This window comes from Budorcas taxicolor, chromosome 12 (assembly GCF_023091745.1).
Source record: "Budorcas taxicolor isolate Tak-1 chromosome 12, Takin1.1, whole genome shotgun sequence".
Taxonomy (NCBI): Eukaryota; Metazoa; Chordata; class Mammalia; order Artiodactyla; family Bovidae; genus Budorcas; species Budorcas taxicolor.
Genome location: NC_068921.1, coordinates 73320916 through 73345371, shown reverse-complemented (window position 1 = coordinate 73345371; position 24456 = coordinate 73320916). Strand labels below are relative to the sequence as shown.

At 39.1% G+C, this 24456-nt stretch overlaps 1 protein-coding gene across 1 annotated transcript in view; it reads right to left on the bottom strand.

Annotated features, from left to right (window-relative positions):
- DNAJC3 (DnaJ heat shock protein family (Hsp40) member C3) overlaps positions 1–24456 on the bottom strand; it is a 59084-nt gene that overhangs the window by 7385 nt on the left and 27243 nt on the right. The window contains exons 3-9 of the mRNA XM_052650277.1: positions 21579–21703; positions 19505–19579; positions 14212–14364; positions 12123–12304; positions 11559–11678; positions 5547–5652; positions 5342–5462 (exon numbers count right to left, since the gene is read on the bottom strand). Of these exons, the coding sequence (XP_052506237.1) occupies positions 5342–5462; positions 5547–5652; positions 11559–11678; positions 12123–12304; positions 14212–14364; positions 19505–19579; positions 21579–21703 (882 nt within the window). The remainder of the gene's footprint in view (positions 1–5341; positions 5463–5546; positions 5653–11558; positions 11679–12122; positions 12305–14211; positions 14365–19504; positions 19580–21578; positions 21704–24456) is intronic.

Below are 24456 nucleotides of genomic sequence, written 5' to 3'. Positions count from 1 at the left end.
CAGCTTCTTCATAAGGTGTTCACAAGGTTCCCAGCTGCCCCTTACTTCCCTAGAGTCTATTCTCAAAACAGGGACCTCAGGGGTCTTTTTAAAGAGCGTATCCGACCTCCAGTATAATATGCCCCAAGGAGCACCTCCCAGATATCATATAAAACAAGGTAGATGGTAGGGGGAAGGGAAATGAGGGGGACAGGAGGGCACACACCATTTTCAGCACAACAGTGCAAGGAGCCTGTTCAAGGGCTGCTAAAATCAGCTAGTATCAGCTATGAATCTAGGGTAAGAGGAGGAAGCAAATAGAAAGCCCTAAGGGAAAGAGCCCAGAATGCCAGCAAAACTCACTTCCTGTGAATATGGTCTCTCCCAGAAGTGAGCAACAACCTGCATCCTTTACTAAGAAAACTGCAGTACTCCCTTCTGGAACTGATAGAAGGACAGGGAGAAGGTATCATCAGGAGAGTTTAACAGTCATAAATGTGCAGGCTGCTAACAGCAGTGTAGCAAATTGCATAAAGGAAAAAAAGGACAATATTAAAGGGGAAGATAGGAAAGTTTGCAATTTCCACACCATGTAATTAAAGTTCCCTCTCAGCAACTGATGGGAAAACTAACAGAAACATTATACCCAGAAATTGCAGAATACACATTTTTCAAGTGCACATAGAATATTCAGCAAGATAGATCCTACACTGGGCTATAAAACAAGTCTACATAAATTCAAAAGGAGATACACCTAAATAACTTAAAAGGAAAGAATTCACGAGTATGCTCTCTAAGCACAACAGAATTAAAATAGAAATATAAGGTTGTATATTGTCATCCTGCTTATTTAACTTATATGCAGAATACATCATGCAAAATGCTGGGCTGGATGAAGGAGAAGCTGGAATCAAGATTGTCAGAAGAAATAGCAATAACCTCACATATGCAGATGACACCACCTTTATGGCAGAAAGTGAAGAGGAACTAAAGAGCCTCTTGATGAAAGTGAAAGAGGAGAGTGAAACAGCTGGCTTAAAACTCAACATTAAGAAAACTAAGATCATGGCATCTAGTCCCATCACTTCATGGCAAATAGATGGGGAAACAATGGAAACAGTGATAGACTTTATTTTCTTGGGCTACAAAAATTCACTGAAGATGGTGACTGCAGCCATGAAATTAAAAGACACTTGTTCCTTGGAAGAAAAGTTATGACCAACCTAGACAGCATATTAAAAAGCAGAGACATTACTTTGCTGACAAAAGGTCTGTCTAGTCAAAGCTATGGTTTTTCCAGTAGTCATGTAAGGATGTTAGAGTTGGACTATAAAGAAAGCTGAGTGCTGAAGAATTGATGCCTTGAACTGTGGTGTTAGAGAAGATTCTTGAGAGTCCCTTGGACAGCAAGGAGATCCAACCAGTCCATCCTAAAGGAAATAAGTACTGAATATTCATTGGAAGGACTGATACTGAAGCTGAAGCTCCAATACTTTGGCTACCTAATGCGCAGAACTGATTCACTGGAAAGACCCTGATGCTGGGAAAGATTGGAGGCAGGAGGAGAAGGGGATGACAGAGGATGACATGGTTGGATGGCATCAATGGGACATGAATTTGAGCAAGCTTCGGGAGTTGGTGATGGGCAGGGACGCCTGGCATTTTTCAGGCTTGAGGTCAGAAACAGTCAAGCACAACTGAGCGACTGAACTGACTGATAGGTGCTTAGGAAACTGAAATATTTTAAAATTAGACAAAATATCTAAATAATACATGCATCAAAGAAGTAGTTAGAAGGAAAGTTAGAATACATTTCAAATCAATTGACAATGAAAATAAAAAATGTGAGATGTGCAGTTTTAAATACTTATATTTAAAAAGAAAAGAGGCCTAAAATAAATGACAGTTTAAACTTAAGAAGCAGGAAGAGCAAAAAATAAGTCCAAAGGAATTCAAAGGAAAGAAAGAAATCAATGAAATATAGACGACAGTCATAGAAAACATTAACCAATCCATAAATTGGTTCCTTCAAAAGACTAACAAATTTGAAAAAACTACACTGATCAAGAGGGGAAAAAAAACAAATTGTCACTATTAGAAATGAAGAACAAATGATCACTTCAGACCTTACAGACATTAAAAGAATACAGTAAGAAAGCATTAAAAACATCATATAACCAAAAGGAGCAATGTAGGTGAAATGGATGAATTCACTGATGCACACAACTTACAAAAACTAAAATGAGAAAACAGAAAATATGAGAGACCCTATAGTGATAAAAGAAACTGAATTCATCATCAAAAATGTTCATACTAAGAAAACTCTGGAACCTAAGATGGTTTCACTGGTGAATTCTCCTAAACTTAAAGAAGAAACACCAACTTTATACAACTCTAAGAAAATGAAGGTATGATCTTTTAACACAGAACACCTTCATGGAATAGGGCAGACTTAGCGTCACTAGGTAGAGTTCAAGAATAGGCAAGAAAGCATAGGAATCTGGTTACAGGACATCAGAGCATGTCAAACATAAAATATGTCTTTTCCACCATTTGGCCAGGCTGGCCCTTCATCCAGAAAAAGTGTTACCTGGCTCCTGTTCTCAGAATTATAGATATTATTAGTAACACTAAAGTAATAGCCATGTCAGATGGAGTTAGTGCAGCAATCACAGGTCACACCTAGGCAGTTGTAAACAATCTGCCTGGCAAGAAGGAGACTCAAGAGATGCAGTTTCAATCCCTGGGAGGAAGATCCCCTGAAGAAGGAAATAGCAACCCACTCTAGTATTCTTGCCTAGGCAATTCCATGGACAGAGGAGCCTGGTGGGCTACAGTTCATAGGGTCACAAAGAGTAGGCCACAGCTGAGCAACTAAACAACCACAGGTCATAGCTAGAAGCAAGCTATCCCATTAAGTACCATTTACATAGCAAAGTCAATGCAAGTTACCAACAACTACTCTAAAAATAAGCACAGTGGAAACCATTTACTAGAAGCACTGCATTAAGCATCACTTTCTGAGCACCATCTTCTTTCCCTGTCTTGTAACTCAGAGAGTTTCAAAGAGGGTTAAGTGAAATGGAGTTTTTTACTCATTGCTCAAGTCTGCTGACTCCTCAACTACCGTCTCATGTTCTTTCTCTGTCACAACAGTCCTATGCAATATGTACTGTTCGCATTCTTACTGCACATATAAGGAAAGTAAAATATTACAGGCTAAGTTACTTGATGGAAATCACATTGCAAAAATAAATGGTTTACTCCAAAGGTATAAAACTGGCCAACAAGCATATGAAAAGGTACTCAACATCAATCACTAATCATTAGGAAAATGTAAGTTAAAACCACTAGTTATCACTTCACATCCACTAGGTAAAACCAGCAAACAGAATATAGAAAGCCTTCCTATAAGGAAAAATACTTCAGAGATAGATCTATTAAATTATTATCAAACATCTTTTTCTTCAGGAATCAAGCTGTCAAATTTCTCTAAAAAATAAGTGGGTTTAACACTCGAGATACAAAGGCATGTTTCAACTTATATGTAGCAGCCTACAAAATTGAACCTTTTATTTTTCTTAACAGCTAAGCTTAAAAGCTTGTGCAGCTTCATTAATTTCACATTTAGAGCTAAGGGTTTACATACAGGGAAGAAAATCACACACTGATGAAGCATTCCAATAACTAACTGGAATGCAAACTCCTAGAATACAGCCTTCTGGGAGCCCAAGAGTGAAAAGAGCAAGCAGGCTAAAGGCATCTGTGTAAATCACTTGCCTTACTGACACATTCTTACGAATCTGAAGATTTGTCGTTTTGTTCACATACATTTCAAGCCTCAATCAGACCTCAAGGACTATACCATAAAAATGTTCCACAGTGTAACTAGAGTTGTCATCACTCCCAGGAAACCACTTAGAAGATTCTTTTTAAATTGAAGAAAGCAAGAAGAAAGTAAAAGATCAATCTGCCTTAAAAATGAGTACCATGAATCTTTCTTAATTATAAGGTCAGTTATCTCTTTCTTAGTACAGTTTTGTCATTGCTGTAATGCATTCTTGGCCTTCCCTGGTGGCTCGGACCGGTCAAGCATCTGCAGTGCAGGAGACCCGGGTTCGATCCCTGGGTTGGGAAGATCGCCTAGAGAAAGAAATGGCAACCCACTCCAATACTCTTGTTTGGAAAATTCCATAGACTGAGGAGCCTGGTAGACTACAGTCCATGGGATCACAAAGAGTCAGACATGACTGAGTGCCTTCACTTTTTGCATTCTTACTATGCTTAAAATAACTGCACATTTCATTAAATAAATATGCAGCAATTATTAGGGGGAAAAACCAGAGTATCACAAATCAAGTTTCCCCAGAAACATACCCTTACTGTTTTCAATCTTAAATGCTTTACTTGTTTTGAAACCAAAACTTGTCATTAAGGGCTATAAGGCTCACTTCTTTTAAAATCATCTCATTTGGATGTTCTTAGTATAATGTCACGTGGAAAAGGTCACAAAACAATATATATGAAAGGATTTTGTACGACTACTGTATTGGCCTTGGTTATCCTCCAAAAACAGAGCACTGCTTTTATTCAAGGTGCTTACAACATCTAGCAGGAAACTCTATCTGCTACTTGAACAAAGCTGGAGAAGCAGCTGTCCTGACATTTACTAACAGCTTGCAATGCGGGAGACCCAGGTTCAACCCCTGGATTGGGAAGATCTACTGGAGAAGGGAATGGCAACCCACTCCAGTATTCTTGCCTGGAGAATTCCATGGAGAGAGGAGCCTGGCGGCTACGGTCCGTGGAGGCACAAAGACTCGGACACCACTGAGCAACTGAGTGACTAACACTTTCACACTTTCTAGGGGTCACAGAGGGTCATTTTACATTTAGGCATGTATGTCACATATATGTCTGATGTATGTCTAACATGTATATGCATAGAATATGTATATAGGCACAAAACACACACGCATATATATGCATAGAGAAAACTCTGAAAGATATAAATCCAAAATGAGCAGTGATTACCTCTGCATGATATGAGATCTGTAACTTGAGTTTTCTAGTTTGTTATTCATCTTTTCTAACTTGTCTACAATAAAGCAAGCTAAAATTTTTATTTTTGTATTCCTCTGTACTGGATTCAACAGCAGAACTCTTTCCTTACATGGTATAGCTCTCATGTTCCACCAAGAAAGTATGATTTACTAAGAAAATGATTTTTAGGTTCTCTGCCATTTTTCTAAAATCACCAACATCTCCAGGTAAACTTGTTCCAAACAAAAGGATGTTAAACAGACTAACTGCACATATATCAACTTTGAGGTATTACATATCAAATTCCTTAAAGATTTACCTTCATCATACATTTCTTCTATTAAATAGGCCTCTGCTCGGTCTTTCAGAGCATTCACATTGTCAGGTTCTACCTGTAAAACTTCTGAACATACTCGAATAGCTTCAACAGGCTTCTCATCCTAAAGGTAAACGTGAGAAAAGAACTTATGGTTGTTATTCCATATGTCAAGTTTTACAATTCTGGAAATGAGTCAGCAATTTACCTTAGAAAAGCAGTGGCAAATCCTTTCTTTTGAACGAATTGTGTATTCATGAACACCTGGCTCTGTTTTCATGACAGATTCATATTTGCTGATTGCATCTGTGTACCTATTAAATGAGCAAATCATGATGAGTAAACTGAATTCTATTTCCAGAGTTAAAGAAAAGGACCCTCTACTCATCACTATCTGTTGCTTCATCAACTGACCTGAATGAGCACATGCCCTCAAAGACTCCTTCTCCCTTATAATCTACAGTAGTAATGAAGGTCCTCTCTGCAAGTAAGAGTTGAAACCCGTGGCCACAGAAAAAGTATATGGATAAATTAAAGCACCCTTTATGAGTACTAACTGATCAAATCAAATGACGGATTCTTTATAGAAAGCGGTTCCTGATTTTGAAGCTGAGGAAAACACTTTGTTAAAGTCTGACTGCCACAAAGCACCTTGCAGAAAACTGATATCAGGTTTTACACATTTGGTTACTACACATTTTATAAAATCACAGAACCCATTACGTGTTATTTTATATAATAAATATCAATATTCATAACTGAGTACAAGGTAATTTCTTGCAGAAGAAACCCCGAACTTTATTAACTTTCTAAGAACAATAAAAGCTACTTTAGAATTTTTTTAAACTGGTGAAAAATACTAGTCATGTTATGCATTGTTACCTTCCTCAGTAACAACAAACTGTAAGATATATCTACATGCTGCTGTGGCATATTATTCCAAAAGTGCTACAATCTTCACATTTAAATGCTGCTTTATTAAAATACAGGTTTAAAGATAACACTTAAAGCAAAAGGTAGCCATCAATGTCAAAATCCTAGCTGGGATGCTGTTTTGTAGATTTCTAAGATGGGGGGAAACTATACAGAGTGTGAGGCCTCACTTTCTCTCTTAAAACCACACGTGAAACTAATATTAGAAATTAAAAGTTCAATTACAAATAGTATCTAACTTTACATAAACAATTATCATAATAAACTATTTTTGCATCAGAAGAAGAGTTCAATTAGAAAATAATGTGCCTCATTTAAAAAAAAAGCCTCTGGGAAGGTGGAGCAGAGGCGCTTTCCCCACCCCTCCAGCTGGACGCCTGTGTCAACACCTTGCAAGTACACTGTTTAGTATGAGAAGACTATGAGAAAATTATGGCCCCAACCCCCACCAATATCAGCAGCTCAACTGGAGAGCCAAGACCTCTGGTGAGCCTCTAATGAGGTGTGTCCACATCCAAACCAAGGTGGTACTGGAGAACATCAAGTTGGGAGCCAGAACTTTCACTCCTGATCAGAACTGAGTCCCCCAAACTCTCACCTACACCAAGCAGTAGCAGGAGAATCCCACAGCTTGAGTAGCAACAAAGGCCAACTGGGAAACGTCTACATTCATCTTCCAGTTAACCAGGTGGTGCCCACCCTCCAGCCCCTCATGCTCACTTTGCAGAAACAATGTCAGAAAAAGCCACCCAAAACAGAAGAATCAAAAACCAGAATCTTATAAAATGAAAATATCCAGATTTCAATTAAAAACTAATCATCATACCAAGAAACAGGATCTCCAAACAACACCAAGAGGACAGAGATGTTAGAATTATGACGAAGATTTTAAAGTAGCCACACACACACAAAAAAGCAATTAACAAGCAGGCTTAAAGCAAATGGAAAAATATAATGCCTCAGAAAAGAAATGGAAAGTCTCAGCAAAGAAATAGAAGATATAAAAATTCCAGATAGAATTTTTAGAACTGAAAAGTATAAAAACCGAAATAAAGAGCTCACTGCATGTGCTCAAAAGCAGAATGCAGAGGACTGAGAAAGGGTCAGTGAATTCAAACAACAGAAATTACTAAATTTGAACAACAGAGAAAATGAAAAACAAAAATGAACAGAGCTGCAGGGACTGTGGGGCTAACACCAAAAAAAAAAAAAAAAAATCTAATATTTGTGAAAGTGAGAAGTAGATTTAAGGGACTAGATCTGATAGAGAGTGCCTGATGAACAAATGTACGGACGTTCATGACTTTGTACACAAAACAGGAATCAAGACCATCCCAAAGAAAAAGAAATGCAAAAAAGCAAAATGGCTGTCCAAGGAGGCCTTACAAATAGCTATGAAAAGAAGGGAAGTGAAAAGCAAAGGAGAAAAGGAAAGATATACCCATTTGAATGCAGAGTTTCAAAGAATAGCTAGGAGAGAGAAGAAAGGTTCCTCAGCAATCAATGCAAAGAAATGGAGGAAAACAATAGAACAGGAAAGACTAGAGATCTCAAGAAAAGTAGAAATACCAAGGGAACACTTCATACAAAGATGGGCTCAATAAAGGACAGAAATGGTAGGGACCTAACAGAAGCAGAAGATATTAAGAAGAGGTGGCAAGAATACACAGAAAAACTGTACAAAGAAGATCTTCATGACCCAGATAATCATGATGGTGTGATCCTGGAATGTGAAGTCAAGTGGGCCTTAGAAAGCATCACTACGAACAAAGCTAGTGGAGGTGATGGAATTCCAGTTGAGCTATTTCAAATCCTGAAAGATGATGCTGTGAAAGTGCTGAACTCAATATGCCAGCACATTTGGAAAACTCAGCAGTGGCCACAGGACTGGAAAAGGTCAGTTTTCATTCCAATGCCAAAGAAAGGCAATGCCAAAGAATGCTCAAACTACCGCACAATTGCACTCATCTCACACGCTAGTAAAGTGATGCTTAAAATTCTGCAAGCCAGGCTTCAGCAATACATGAACCATGAACTTCCTGATGTTCAAGCTGGTTTTAGAAAAGGCAGAGGAACCAGGGATCAAATTGCCAACATCCGCTGGATCATGGAAAAAGCAAGAGAGTTCCAGAAAAACATCTATTTCTGCTTTATTGACTATGCCAAAGCCTTTGCCTGTGTGGATCACAAGAAACTGTGGAAAATTCTGAGAGAGATGGGAATACCAGACCACCTGACCTGCCTCTTGAGAAATCTGTATGCAGGTCAGAAACAACAGTTAGCACTGGACATGGAACAACAGACTGGTTCCAAATAGGAAAAGGAGTACGTCAAGGCTATATATTGTCACCCTGCTCATTTAATTCATACGCAGAGTACATCATGAGAAACTCTGGGCTGGAGGAACCACAAGGTGGAATCAAGATTGCTGGGAGAAATACCAATAACCTCAGATATGCAGATGATACCACCCTTATGGCAGAAAGTGAAGAAGAACTAAAGAGCCTCTTGATGAAAGTGAAAGAGGAGAGTGAAAAAGTTGGCTTAAAGCTCAACATTCAGCAAATGAAGATCATGGCATCCGGTCCCATCACTTCATTTAAGATAGATGGGGAAACAGTGGAAACAGTGTCAGATTTTATTTTTCTGGGCTCCAAAATCACTGCAGATGGTGACTGCAGCCATGAAATTAAAAGACACTTATTCCTTGGAAGGAAAATTATGACTAACCTAGACAGCATATTGAAAAGCAGAGACATTACTTTGCCAACAAAGGTCCGTCTAGTCAAGGCCATGGTTTTTCCAGTGGTCATGTATGGATATGAGAGTTGGACTATAAAGAAAGCTGAGCACCGAAGAATTGACGCTTTTGAACTGCGGTATTGGAGAAGACTCTTGAGAGTCCCTTGGACTGCAAGGAGATCCAACCAGTCCATCCTAAGGGAGATTAGTCCTATGTGTTCATTGGTAGGACTGATGTTGAAGCTGAAACTCCAGTACTTTGGCCACCTCATGCAAAGAGTTGACTCATGTGAAAAGACTCTGATGCTGGGAAAGATTGAGGGCAAGAGAAGAAGGGGACGACAGAGGATGAGATGGCTGGATGGCATCACCGACTCGATGGACATGGGTTTGAGTGAACTCCAGGAGTTGGTGATGGACAGGGAGGCCTGGCGTGCAGTGGTTCATGGGGTCGCAAAGAGTCGGACACAACTGAGAGATTGAACTGAACTAAATATTTATGTCAGTCCGAGTTCTAGACAGAAAAGAGAGAGAGGGCTGGGCTGAAAAGGGATTCCCAGAAATAATGGCTGGAAACTTTCCAATTTGACAAGAAACATAAACATACATATCCAAGAAGCTAAGCATACTCCAAACAGTACAAATACAAAGAAATCCATGCCAGTCCAAGAAAAATGACACCTTATCTTTGGGAGGGAAAAAAAAAACAATTAGAAGGACAATGGATTGCTCATCAGGACCCACAGAAGCCAGAAAGAAATTATACAGTATTTTTCAGATGTAAGAAAAGAACTATTAACCCTGAATCCTATACCGAGAGCAAATGTCTGCATACTCTGTATACATCGTCATCACTCTAGATATATTACTATAGTACCTGTTAATACTCAGTTTATATGCCCGTCTCCCACACTAAACTATAAGGTTAAGACCAAAAACTAGAGTCATGTTCATTTCTAACCTCCCTCCCTGCCCAGTATGTGGTCAGTACCTGACATAGGAGAAATTCAATAAATAGCTGGCAAAATATAAATAAATCTGCTGAAAAGAATACTATGCAGTTACCATCTTCTGTATTCTGCCCTACTCAAAAAGTGTAAGATGTTGAGCATCTTTTCATGTGTTTGTTAGCCATCTGTATGTCTTCTTTGGAGAAATGTCTATTTAGTTCTTTGGCCCATTTTTTGATTGGGTCGTTTATTTTTCTGGAGTTGAGCTGCACAAGTTGCTTGTATATTTTTGAGATTAGTTGTTTGTCAGTTGCTTCATCTGCTATTATTTTCTCCCATTCAGAAGGCTGTCTTTTCACCTTGCTTATAGTTTCCTTTGTTGTGCAGAAGCTTTTAATTAGATCCCATTTGTTTATTTTTGCTTTTATTTCCAGTGTTCTGGGAGGGGGATCGTAGAGGATCCTGCTGTGATTTATGTCAGAGAGTGTTTTGCCTATGTTCTCCTCTAGGAGTTTTATAGTTTCTGGTCTTACGTTTAGATCTTTAATCCATTTTGAGTTTATTTCTGTGTGTGGTGTTAGAAAGTGATCAAGACCACAATGAGGTACCATTTCACACCAGTCAGAATGGCTGCAATCCAAAAGTCTACAAGCAATAAATGCTGGAGAGGATGTGGAGAAAAGGGAACCCTCCTACACTGTTGGTGGGAATGCAAACTAGTACAGCCACTATGGAAAACAGTGTGGAGATTCCTTAAAAAATTGCAAAAAGAACTGCCTTATGACCCAGCAATCCCACTGCTGGGCATACACACTGAGGAAACCAGAATCGAAAGAGACACATGCACCCAAATGTTCATTGCAGCACTGTTTATAATAGCCAGGACATGGAAACAACCTAGATGTCCATCAACAGATGAATGGATAAGAAAGCTGTGGTACATATACACAATGGAGTATTACTCAGCCATTAAGAAGAATACATTTGAATCAGTTCTAATGAGATGGATGAAACTGGAGCCAATTATACAGAGTGAAGTAAGCCAGAAAGAAGAACACCAATACAGTATAGTGACACATATATATGGAATTTAGAAAGATGGTAATGATGACCCTGTATGTGAGACAGCAAAAGAGACACAGATGTATAGAACAGACTTTTGGACTGTGAGGGAGAGGGAAAGGGTGGGATGATTTGGGAGAATGGCATTGAAACATGTATAATATCATGTAAGAAACGAAGCGCCAGTCTATGTTTGATACAAGATACAGGATGCTTGGGGCTGGTGCATGGGGATGATCCAGAGAGATGATATGGGGTGGGAGGTGGGAGGGGGATTCAGGATTGGGAGCTCGTGTACACCCGTGGTGGATTCATGTCAAAGTATGGCAAAACCAATACAGTATTATAAAGTAAAATAAAGTAAAAATAAAATTTAAAAAAAAAAAAAAAGTGTAAGAGTGTGATAGTTTTGTTAAACCCCAATGCCATAAGATCCTCCACCCTCCAGGAGTGAAAAAGTAAGTAGTTCAGTTCTTCTGCCCATGACCAGACATCAGAGGGAAAGTAGAGCCCTCCACAAAGCACGGCCTTACCTGCCATCTTTGATGAGCTCTTCAGCTGACTCAATCAGCTTATTAAGTTTCTTTACTTGTTTATAGTGTGCAAAACACCTTTTATGATCCTGGTCAAGTTTAAGACATTCACGAACTTCACTGTTCACATATTTAAAGAAGGAAAATAATACTCCACGTCAAAATAATTAATAAATGGTTTTTCATACTAAATACAGAAATCACAACGAAAGGTATTTTTTTTTGTCTATAACACTGACTTAATAATTTATCATACACTTTCACATATGGCATTGTATTAGGCGCACACAGAAATTAATTCAAGTTCAAAATGACTCAAGTAGAGATAATAAACACTCTGTTTTGCTTCTGCAAATGTAATAGCTCTCCTATTTACCTTACTGAGTGTACGTCATGAAAATGACTATGTAAAAGCAGAATAACTTAGAAATGACACAAAATTACAGATATGTAAAAAACCCCTAACCCTAATTTTATTAAAGTTAAAATTTAAAAAAAAATGGGAGTATTCTGTTACTGCGAACAGTAAAAAGATACTGAGATGTGTATGTTACTAGAACTAACCTGAGGGACAGTTCATGGTCTCCTAGTTCATAGTACAGCGTGCTGATTTTATAAAATGCCTCAGTATTATCATTTTTCAATTTTGATGAAGCTTTTAAGTCACTTATCGCTTTCCTAGGTTCCCCTTCTTTTATAAAACATTCAGCTCGAAGTTCTCGAAGTTCTGCATCCCAAACACAAACCTTGAGAAACAAAAGAACTAGACTTAAAGAGACAGTAAATTACGTGCATTCATACCTGCCCCGCACATATCTTATCTACATATTTATCAGCACAGAACATCCTCAACTAATGTGATGACTTCTATATTGTAAGCAATGTTAAAAACTCTGATACAATTTAAATGTGACAAAAATAATGAGATGTGATAAAGTAATTTCTCCAAAGACTTCTTTTTTTTTGTGGTCGGAGGGAGGGGGGTCTGCACTGGTCTTCCTTGCTGCATGCAGGCTTTCTCTAGTTGCGGCGAGCAGAGGCTCCCCTCTAGTTGTGCTGAGAGGGCTTCTCCGTGCAGTGGCTTCTCTTGCTGTGGAGCACAGGCTTTAGGGTGCGCAGGCTTCAGCTGCTGCAGCTCATGCACTCTAGAGCTCAGACTCAGTGTTTGTGGCACAACTGCTTAGTTGTCCTAGGGCATGTGGTATCTTCCCAGACCAGGGATTGAACCTGTGTCCCCTGCACTGGCGAGTGGATTCTTAACCACTAGACCGCCAGGGAAGTCCCGAAACATGTCTTAAATATATTCCAGTGATGTAAGGAGTGTGTGTGTGTATATATATACACACACTAACAAGGCCCTTTTCCAAACCCCTTTCAATTATATAATTCTAAAACACTGACAATAAGAAAACAGGGCATTTATTATTAGAAAGTGGTTTCCAGTGAAGCATTTTTTATTTTGAAGAGAATATGCTCTAATTGGATTTTTATACTTAATCAACAATTCTAATTTCTAGTCTCAAAAAATATAATCTAGGTTCTAAGTTCACAAAATATTTTTATTCTACTAGTAACTAAATTAAATGAACTTATAAAATGTTACCTCCTTGAAATTAAATCCTCATATCACAAAAATAAAAGAGAGAACAAAATGTGAGAAGGCTGAAGTATCTCCATTTCCATTTTATCAAAAAGTTGACAATGTTTAGTAAACCACCATTATTCTTCCAAATATACATCCAAAAGCTCACCACCAATAAGACCCGTGTAAGTGTCTTTACATATTTCATAGAGCTGTTTTAAAATCACGTCAACTTTTCACGTGAAGATATCAAAATCAACACTGTACATAAATTAAACACCATGGACAATGAGCCAGGTCAAGGTGGATAATCACTAGAAGGTAAAAATCATAACTTTATGTTTTCTTAATAAAGCATTAACAAAATAATCTAGTAAACTGTGAATTCCACTGGAATTTACACTGGAAATTTCACTTCACATGATTTCCTCTATAAAACTATCAAAGTGGCCATTCTACACACTAACGAGTTTATCACCAAGATAAAATGAGGCTGTACAAAGCATTGTGAAAATGACAAACATGAGTTAGATTGCTTCCATTTGAATATGCTATTAGACTTCCTTCTGATACCCTCTCACCTTCTGTCATTAAGTCCTTGCTGAGGCAGATGGAGTTTCTGTATATAGAACCCTCTGAATCCTATCAACTCTTCAACTGCCTTCTTCCCTAAAAACTTCTTACTCTAAACACTCATCTTTCCTCCCAAACATCATTTCTCCTTTTTCTGCAACCAACTTTTATCTTTCATCCCATTATCTAACCTCTAGAGCTTTCTTGCCCCACCCCACAAAAAAATGCAATAGCAAACAAACTTAGCAAAGAAAGCAATGTATAAAAATATGAAGTCCCACGCCATCACTCCTTCAGTATTTTTACTGAAAATTTCAGTCCCAACTTCTATTCTGTATAAACGCCATCTTTCAATTAAGAGTGGAAAACCCCAGAGTTGATCTGATTTTATGCTACCTAGGATTTTTGTGGTATAGAACATGTCAAAGCATATAAACATACCTCATAGGAAATGCAGCAACTGTCAGGCTTGTTGGCTGCAAGAGCATAAAAACTTACCTCTAAAATCTTATCAAGGAAGGTTATAGCAGCAGTAAAATCTGAGCTCTCAAAGGCATCCAGTGCTTGTGAGCGCAAACGCTGCATTTCATCAGATTTGATGAGCTGGGACTGGGCTTCCCTTTCTTCATTTTCACTGGGATTTGACTTGAGCTGTAACAATAAGAAGTTAAACTTGACAGGGCTTTTTTTTTTTTTTGAGACGAACAATCATACACAATGATCTGACCTTTCCGAACATTCACATTTACTGGGGGATCAGTAGGAAAACACGGGCACACCCGGCTTCCCCCCACGACTAGCCCCGGGTGCTGATCACCGTGGGGAGCAGCAGCCAGGGCATCTTCACTCCCACCCACGTGATGCACGAGAGCGGGCAGTGGGGCTGGAGTCAGAAGACGGGGGCAGCACAGCTTTCCAGGACGCAAATGGACTTAGGACTCCGAAAAGGGAGAGAATGAGGGGATGCACCGCTCTCTCTCTAACATACGGCTCTGCAGAAACACTTGAGCTTCATGTGTTTTGCTTTCTAGTTATGTTTCTTAAGGATTTACTTTTTAAGTATAAAATAATTGCAACACAATACTGAAATGCATAGGAAAACTGAAAGGAAGGGCACTTTTCTAGAGGTATAAGAAAAGATTTGATGCCAGAGGTGTTGAGGCACAATAAGGAAGACTTTACAGAGAAAAATAAGAGAATAACAGCTTATTAAAAGGCCTATGAAGTGGTTTTAAGAGTTTTGTATATTGCCTCTTTTTTTAAGACAACGTCACCAAGGTATATTTTATATGCCATAAAATTCACTCACTTTGAATGTGCAATTTTATGATTTTTAACAAACTTATGAAGCATGCAACCATTACCACAGTTTTAGACAGTTTCTGCTACCTCAGTAAGATCCCCGTGTCTGTTTACAGCTCAGTCCCGCCCCCAGCTGGGCCTCTAGCACTGCTGCTGCTGCTGCTAAGTCGCTTCAGTCGTGTCCAACTCTGTGCGACCCCATAGACGGCAGCCTACCAGGCTCCCCAGTCCCTGGGATTCTCCAGGCAAGAACACTGGAGTGGGTTGCCATTTCCTTATCCAATGCATGAAAATGAAAAGTTAAAGTGACGTCGCTCAGTCCTGTCTGACTCTTAGCGACCCCATGGACTGCAGCCCACCAGGCTCCTCCATCCATGGGATTTTCTAGGCAAGAGTACTGGAGTGGGGTGCCATTGCCTTCTCCGTACAGTCACTCTTAATAGTTTCTTCCTCCAGATGGAAAAGTCTTAAGTCTAATGGCTCAGGAAAAAAAACAAAAAAAGTGCCTACATTAAGAAACTACTAATTTTTCTAAAAATTTTTTTGAGATTACAGTTATATTTAATTCCTGAAATCTAATGTTTCTACTAAGATGAAAATTGTAATTAATGGGCTTTCTCCCATTTTGGGTGAGGTGCAAACGCCAGTAGGTTATTTCTAGAAATGTCTCTCCTTCAATTCTCCAATCACACCATTTCCCCTTTTAGCGGACTCATGTTTAAAAAACACCTCCACTAGCTAACTGGTAGGACAGAACACTGTAGAAACCTTGAGAATATTAATTCTTGGTAAAAGGTCTGCATTTCTCCATTTTGTTTCTGAGAGGATACTTCAGATATTTTTTTCTGTCGTTTTAATCTTCAGTTTTTGAAGGAATGTCTAGGACTCCAAATATTCATAACTATCTACAAACTGGTAACCTCAGCTCCCTCTGGGGTGGGTTTTCCCTGCGTGACTAAATTGTCCAAGTTGAAGGAAGCCGCTCTGCTCTGGGCCGTGGCCGGCTTGTCTTTGTTTTACCATCCTCAGGGTAGTCGAATCCTTCCGATGAACCTCGCTGGAAGGGGTATTAAACGGGTGTGCACTGTCACTTTGCTCTGGGTAAAGGTAGATGCTTACAGATAACTGCCTCTTCTGGATGGGATTTGCATCTCTTCTCTCCCAAACTGTAAAGTCTGTCCCCCTCCTCACAATCGTCCCTGGAGGCAGGTGAGGGAGGGGAAGGAGGAGGGTGGAGGACTCAGCCTCACTCCATGGTCAGACAGTAGGGATGGGACAAGAGGAGAGGGCTCAGGGCATCGAGGCTGCATCGGGGCCTCATCAGGACAAGGAGGCGAGTGGGGGCGGGAGCTGAGAGAGAGAGAGAGAGAGAGAGAGAGAGAGAGAGAGAGAGAGAGAGAGAGAGAGAGAGAGAGATTCTTCCAAAGAGGTTTAAGAAAGAAGTTTGAGGAACAAACTAAAGATTTAAACTTGTAACTCGGGAGAGTTTCAAAGAGGGTTAAGTAAGATGAAGCTTTTCACTCTTTTCCCAAGGGTGTTCACTCTTCTCAACTACCCTCTCATACCCTCTCATGTTCGAGGACAGTCACATGTGGAAACTGAACCCTGCTGATATTTCCCTCCCTCCTTTTGTCATGTTTCTTGATATCCCTTCTCGTCTTTGGTGTTTTACATTTCAGCCAAACCTTTACCTATTTTACAATACTTTATTTCTTATTTACCATGGTCACTATCTTACAGAGAAAAAAATAATAATGAACACAGATGCAAAAATCCTCAACAAAATACTAGCAGACTGACTCCAACAACACATTAAAAGGATCATACACCATGATTAAGCGGGATTTATTCAAGGAATACAAGGACTTTTCAACATCTGCAAACCAATGTGATATACTACACTGAAATTAAAGAATAAAAGCCATATGATCATCTCAGTAGATGCAAAAAAAGGCTTTTGATAATACTCAACATCTATTAATAATTACAAAAAAAACCTCTTCATAAAGTAGGCATAGAGGGAATATAACTCAGCATAATAAAGGCCACATCTGACAAATCCACAGCTAACATCACACGCAACAGTGAAAAGCTGACAGCATTTTCTGTAAGATTTGGGGCAAGACAGGGGTGCCCACTCTCACCACTTTTATTCAACCTAGTTTTGCAAGTCCTAGCCAGAGCAATCAGAGAAGAAAAAGAAGTAAAAGGAATCCAAACTGGAAAATAAGATACTACATACAGAAAATCCTAAAGAGGCCACCAGAAAACTACTGGTGCTAATTAATGAATTTGGTAAAGTTGCAGGATACAAAATCAATGCACAAGAATCTAAGAAATGAATATTCATTTATTTGTGTGTATTTAATTCTATACACTTCCCTGTATCCATTAACACAGTCAAGATACTGGTAGACTGTATCAACGTCAACATCCTGGTTACAATATCATACAATAGTTTCCTAAGATATTAGCATTGGGGAAAACTGGTTACTGAGTAAAGAGTACACAGGATCTCTCTGTACTAATGATTACAACTGCATGGGAATCTATAATTCTCTCAATAAAGATTTCAATTAAAAAGGAAAGATCATTCAATACAGGCAGACATTCTCATGGAAGAACCCTGTGACAAGGGCAGTTTTAAGAACACATTAGCAGAAGTGTGACTGTTAGAGAACAATCACAAGTGTGAAGTTTCATTAAAGTCCCATTCTCATTCCTGAGAGGTTTTAATATTGATGACAGAAAAGACATTAACTCAAGATACATCCACACTTTGCCAAAAGGATACATCCAATGCCCAGTAAGGACTAATTTGTGCTAAAGCTTTATTCTAAATTGTGTTATTTCTAAAAGGCTACTCTAGTCTTTGTAACTGGAAAAAGAACTCTAAGTTTAAGCACTTATTAAAAAGAAGGAAACTAATTATTATGTTTTATCACTCATCCATTTAACAAATCTTTACACAACACTTGCTGTGTGTCTAGAGGACTGGGCCAGGTAAAGTTTCTCCAGCACTACTGACTCCCTGCCACCTGTCCTTCAAGCTCCTTTCTAACAAGTTCCCAAGCAGCAGGGAATATTAGATAAACATAAAATGACACTAAATTTTTTTGTTTGTTTATTTTAAGCAGAAGAGCATACAAACATGGCTGAAGAGCAGTCCTCGAGGATCAAGTGTCCAGCCAGTAGTGGGCAGTGCTGAGCCTCTGCGTTTAGCTCCAAGTTCCTCAGAAGACTGGACACACCGTCTCCTGCCCCAGTGCCCACTGAGGCCTGGGCACTTGCTTCCTCCCTCCCTGTCACATCTCTCTCTTCAGGTCAGGAGATGCCTTCTTTTATGGCACTTGATCTATGAAGCTCACAGTCTGAGAAACCTCCCATTTGCTAAAGACTGTGACCCGGAGCATCTGTCCCACTAGCATGTTGACTACCTTGCGGGCCTGGAGCCTCCTCTGAAGGCACACGGGCTTCTGGACAGAGAGCTGCTGATCAGCTAACGTGTTTCAGTGAAAGACGGGGGCAAAATGGCAATTTGTCAGGTGCCCTCCAGGCAGATTTCATCGGTGTGTGATGCTGAACAGTGTACCACAGGGTTTTGGATTTGAGGAATCAATAAAGCACAAAAGACAAATGATGGCAAAATGCTGAAAATGACACTGAATTTCATTAAGACCATGAGTGTCGGCTTCTGATTCAATACAATTAATATCTAATGTGTTCTGGATTTGTCTGCATACGACTGAGTATTGTGACAAAGGTTATGCAAACAGAAGTTTAACTTTTATTTTCATAATGGTTATCATCACAGTAACTAAGCATTTTGATAAACTATAAAAATGCAAATAATGAACAATGAAAGGCATACACACACACACACACACACACATATGTGTATATATATATCTCTTTTCTAGAACACTCCAGAATCAAATCCATGTGGAACAAAACAAGTGGGTCTTAAAACAAACCCCATGAAGGTATAAAGACATCAGCTAGCTGTCTCTTCAAATCCTTTTTCAGGGTATAATCCCTTCAATTCCATGTGATCTGTAACATCTCCCTCAACAAATCCAAAATGACTTACACTTTGTAAAGCAGCTACGTGGCTGATTACAAAATGTCCTGTTGTGAATCTGTTTCACTATCCCTTTCAAATCAGATAAAGGGTTTCCTGGGTCACTCAGACAGCTTTCAGAATAGCTCAGCTGACATGTCTAGATCTCATGGAGGACGAAGCAGAACATGAGCTGTATAAACCCAGTGAGGATTACTTATCTGTTCCATACACGTTATCTTCCATCCGTTAAAGTGATTCTTTGATGTCAGTCACTAAATATTAATTCAGGAACTATGATTCTTACATAAACAAACCAAACAATTTTCCCTTTCAGGTATAAAACTATTAAAATGTCTTAATATATAAAAAAATAAGTTCAGTATGTTCACTCTAATCTTAGCAGAACAACATAAAAACGGAACTTACCACTTTTTTAAAATCATCTTCTGCTTCATCAAGTTTTCCTTGTTTGAGTAGTAAGTGGCCTCTCTGTAATCTTGCCTAAAAAAGAAAAAAGAGAGTATACTGAGTATACCAAATTTTCTTTAAACCCAAAGAATAAAACTAAATGAGCTAATGAAATACTAATTTTTCTTATACCTACATCACTTGGCCCTCTGAGTATAATTCCTAGAACCAATGACTACTTATAAATTTTGTTAGAGTCTGCTTCCTTAAAAATATTTTTTACTATATCAAATAAATAAAATCTTGGACATGAATGCTCAAAACAACAGCCAGAAAGTAGAAACAAGCCAAATTCCCATCAACTAATAAATTAAGAAGCAAATATGATGTGTCCATACAACAGAATATTATTCAGGCATAGAAAGGGATGAAGTACTGACGGATGCTAGTGTTGATGAACCTCGAAAACGTGCCACTAAGTGAAAGAAGACAGACGCAAAAGGCAATGCATTGTATGACTCTGTTCACATGAAATATCCAAGACAGACAAATCCATAGAGGCAGAGAGAAGTGGTTGCCAAGGGCTAGGATGGAAATGGGAGGTGACAGCTAATGGGAACAGCGCTTCCTTGGGGCTAATAAAAATGTTCTGGAACTAGATAAGAGTGATGTTTGCAGAACATTGTGAATATACTACAATAAAAGCTGCCAAACTATACACTTTAAAAAAGGGTGAATTTGATGATATGTGAGTTATATCTCACTTAAAAAGTATTTTAAGACATCATAATGACTTTTTGCAATTCTAATAAAACGTGTCACTTGGGACTTTACCAATCAAAGCTCTGGACATAGTTTTTGTTTTTTTATTAACTCTTAATGCACATATTTACTCCACTATAACCAGAATAACAATGCCTCTTTAACATCCATCAGTCAACTCTGACATTCCGCTTCTAATGTGCTCAGTCCCATCTCTTCCAAGAATACCAACTCTCCGATGATGAACGCCTACCATAAGACAGAAACCACACCAACATTTGAGTAAGACATATATTACTTTCACAGTACATAAAAATTTCCCTAAATCCTTTGTTAAATGCATCAACACACATAAAAAGCAAAATTAAAGCCACTTCAACTGGCTAATAAATACTATAATACTAGGAAAATGAGCTACTTAAAACCTTTGTGGACAGTTATGCTTAGTTGGGTAAAGTAATAAACAAAATGTGACACTTGTGAATTCCATCTTAAAATAATACAATTATTCCAAACCAAACATTCACCCACATCTAATCAGTCATCTCAGATCCTTTCTGGATTACAGCAGGACACAAACACACAAATAAATGAACTGCCAAATTAATTTTGAGACTATAATTGGGTGCTATTATTTTAAGCCATTACAGTGACCTGCCAACTGTCAAGATATCCTATTAGACCATAAACTCCTCCACTTCTGAAGCTTGAGTGTTGGCTCAGGGCAGGACTCTGTCTAATTCACGCTGTATCTTCATCACAGACCACTGTTTAATTGTGTTGCTCCCTCTTCTTTATTCTTCCCACTATGGCCTTAATTGAAACTGCCGTCAGTCACCTGACAGCCTCTTAATTCAACAGTTTCTCAATCAGCTCATTTCTCAGCCTGCACCCCATCCTCCACCCAGACACCTTTTAAACCACACAGCTGACATCACTGCCGCACTTCTGGGCTTCTCTGGTGGCTCAGCTGGTAAAGAATCTGCCTGCAACGCAGGAGATCCCTGTTGGATTCCTGGTTTGGCAAGATCCCCTGGAGAAGGGATAGGCTACCCACTGCAGTATTCCTGGCCTTTCCTGGTAGCTCAGATGGTGAAGAATCTGCCTGCAATGCTCCTGAAAATCACCTGATGTCCCACTCCACTGTGCCTCCTTCACACACACCTGTGATCCTGAGGACTGAATTTCTCTTGCTGCCCAGTCCACTACATCACAGTGGCTTTCTACACCCTCCAGCTATGCCTAGCATGCCAATTTTCACTGTAAGAAACAAATTACCTCTTCCAAGTTTCCTTAAGTTTTCCTTTTAAGAAAGTTTAGGTGCACTTACTGCAGTGAAATCCATCTTCAATTCAATCACTTTAGTTAAATCAGGAAGTGCTGCTTTTGATTTGCCCATAGCTAAAAAGACAGTAGCTCTCCGATAGTAAGCAATATAGTTATCAGGGTCACCATCTGAAAATTAAAATAATAAATATTAACTTGCAGTACTTTATTCAAAAAAACCAAATCACCTTAACGGTATTAAAGCTTGCACTTCTACTAAGAAAAGCATTAAGAAAAGAACTTCTTCATCAATACTGGGTCATTCTGCCTAATAAGATTACTGCAAATAAATCCAGAACTGGGGTTCAACAAACTGTAGCCTCTGAGCCAAAAACAAGCCACAGACTAAGTTAAGAATATTTTTCACACTTTTAAAGAGCTGTCCAAAAAATAGAAAAATATAGACACTATATAGCTGCAAAGCCTGAAATATTTATTATCTGGCCCCTCAGGGGAAACGTTTCCCAACTTCTGATCTAGAATGTTAACTATATTCAACTCAACTTTTATAAGTATGCAATTATGCTTGTTGAAATTTTCTTAAGTGAAATACTGATTGAGAATATGGACTCTACACTTATTCACAGGATTTTAGAATATTATAGACTCCCAGTTACAATGATACACTGAATGTGCAATCCTTGCTCTTTCCCAAACTCCAACTAAAATGGCAGTGAAGAAATAAGGGTATGGACCACAGGATGAAGGAGAATGGACAGGAGAGTGAGCCCAGAGAGCAAGGTGAGAGTCAGTAACATCTGAAAGAAGGCAAGCAGCCAGCAAGGAAAAAGGAAAGGAAGGGAAAGGGAAGGAAAGGGAGGAGAAAGAAAGAGAAGAAGGGAGGGATGGAGGGAGGGAAAAAGGGAGCAAAGAAAGAAAGGCGGAAGGTATGAGCGAGGATGTGGAGATGGGAGCCCTTGTGCCCTGTAAGAGGGAATGTGAAATGGCACAGCCACTGTGAACAAGAGCACAGACGGTCCTCAAAAACCACACACAAAATTACCACATGAAGCAACAACCCCGTTTCCAGGTGTACCCATTCAAAAGAAAGGAAAGCTGACTGCCAAGACGTGGACGCAACCTAAGTGCCCGTCAATAGATGATGGGTACAGAAGATGTGGTGTGAAAAACAACGAAATCTTGCCATTTGCAGCAACATGGATGGACTGGGAGGCCATCAGGCTGAGCAAAGTGAGTCAGACAGAGAAAGACAAATACTGTATAATATCACTTATATATGGAACCTTTAAAAATACAATGAACTCGGTATAACTAGACTCATTGATACAAAGAACAAGCTAACGGTTACCAGCGGGAAGAGGGAAGATGGGAGGGGCAATACAGAGGGAGGGGACCAAGCGGTACAAACTATTAAGGTATAACCCTGAAGAAAAAGAATGGAAAGCTGGTAACTGTATACCCATATCCAGAGCAGCATTATTCACAGCAGCCCAACAGAGGAAACAAGCTAAATGCCCACAGGCGGGCGAGTGGACAAATGAAATGTGGCATATACAGACAACGGGGTATGAATCAGCCTTCAAAAAGGAATCGAATTCTGACAAATGCTACAGTATGAATGAGGCCTGAAGACACTATCATAAGTGGAATAAACCAGACACAAAAGACAAACAGAGTACGTTTCCACTTCTATGAGGTACCGAGAGTAGTCAAAGTTTTAAAGACGGACATTAGAGTGCTGGCTGGCCAGGTCTGAGAAAAGAAGGGGATCAGAAATGGGAAACAGCTGCATAATGGGCACGGCTTCACTCTGACATGATGAACAAGTTCTGGAGATGGATGGTGCTGGTGGCTGCACCACAATGCCAATGCGCTTCACGCCACTGAACCACAGGCTTAAAAATGGTTACAACGGGGAATTCTGATTTGTATATTTCACTACAATAAAAAAGTGAAAGAATGAGGCAGCCAGGGAAAAACATGGTCAAATGTTTTTATGCAGAAAAACCTTCAGAGAAGATTATGGGTGAGAAAGCTTTTTATTATGTATTTGATATCCCCATATAAAAAGTCTACATAAAATTTGGGGGGGGGGGAACGTTCACTTTCCCTTATTTTACTATTCAGTTTTTAGGTATTTTAAGATATAAAATGGGATTGGAAGCCCAATTTATAACACTGAACCTATTAAAAACAAGGAATCAAATGTCAATGGCTCAACATATGAATCAAGATTCAATGTGCTCAGTGATACAGGGACACTTAAATGGAAAATCAAAACAGCCTTTCCTGGTTCTTCATCTTAAAATACTATCAGTTCCCAGAATCCGTGCCCATTTCTGTATCATTATACATAAAGGAGCAGCTGAACAAGAACTGGTTTAAGCAACATCCTTAGTTTCTCACATTATAAGATTTGATAACATTGAAAATAATAACTTTCCCTATTATCCATCCAGAGACAACACAGTTCATTATTTAAATTATATGCAAGCAAGCCTACATATGGAAGTATTAGACTTCATTCGAAAACATGTCAAAGTGTTTTACTAGTTTATTCAAAATTTGAATGTGAGAAATGAAAGTCTAATCTAATCCTAAAACTGTCAAACAATTCAAATATGAGAAAATTAGCCCTGATAAAGAAAAATACAACTACTATCTGGAGAAAAACATCAGAAAGCCAATTACAAGTGACGCTGTAAACGGAGGCAGCAGGAGGCAGAAAGAACATCACCTCTATGGAGGTACAAAAAACTTTTCATTCTTCAGCAGTGAAATGTGTATATTACCATATGTGAAACAGATCAGCAGTCCAAGTTCAACACATGAAACAGGGCACTCAAAGCCGGTGCACTGGGATGACCCAGAGGGATGGGGTGTGGAGGGAGGTGCCAGGGGGGTTCTGGATGGGGGACACA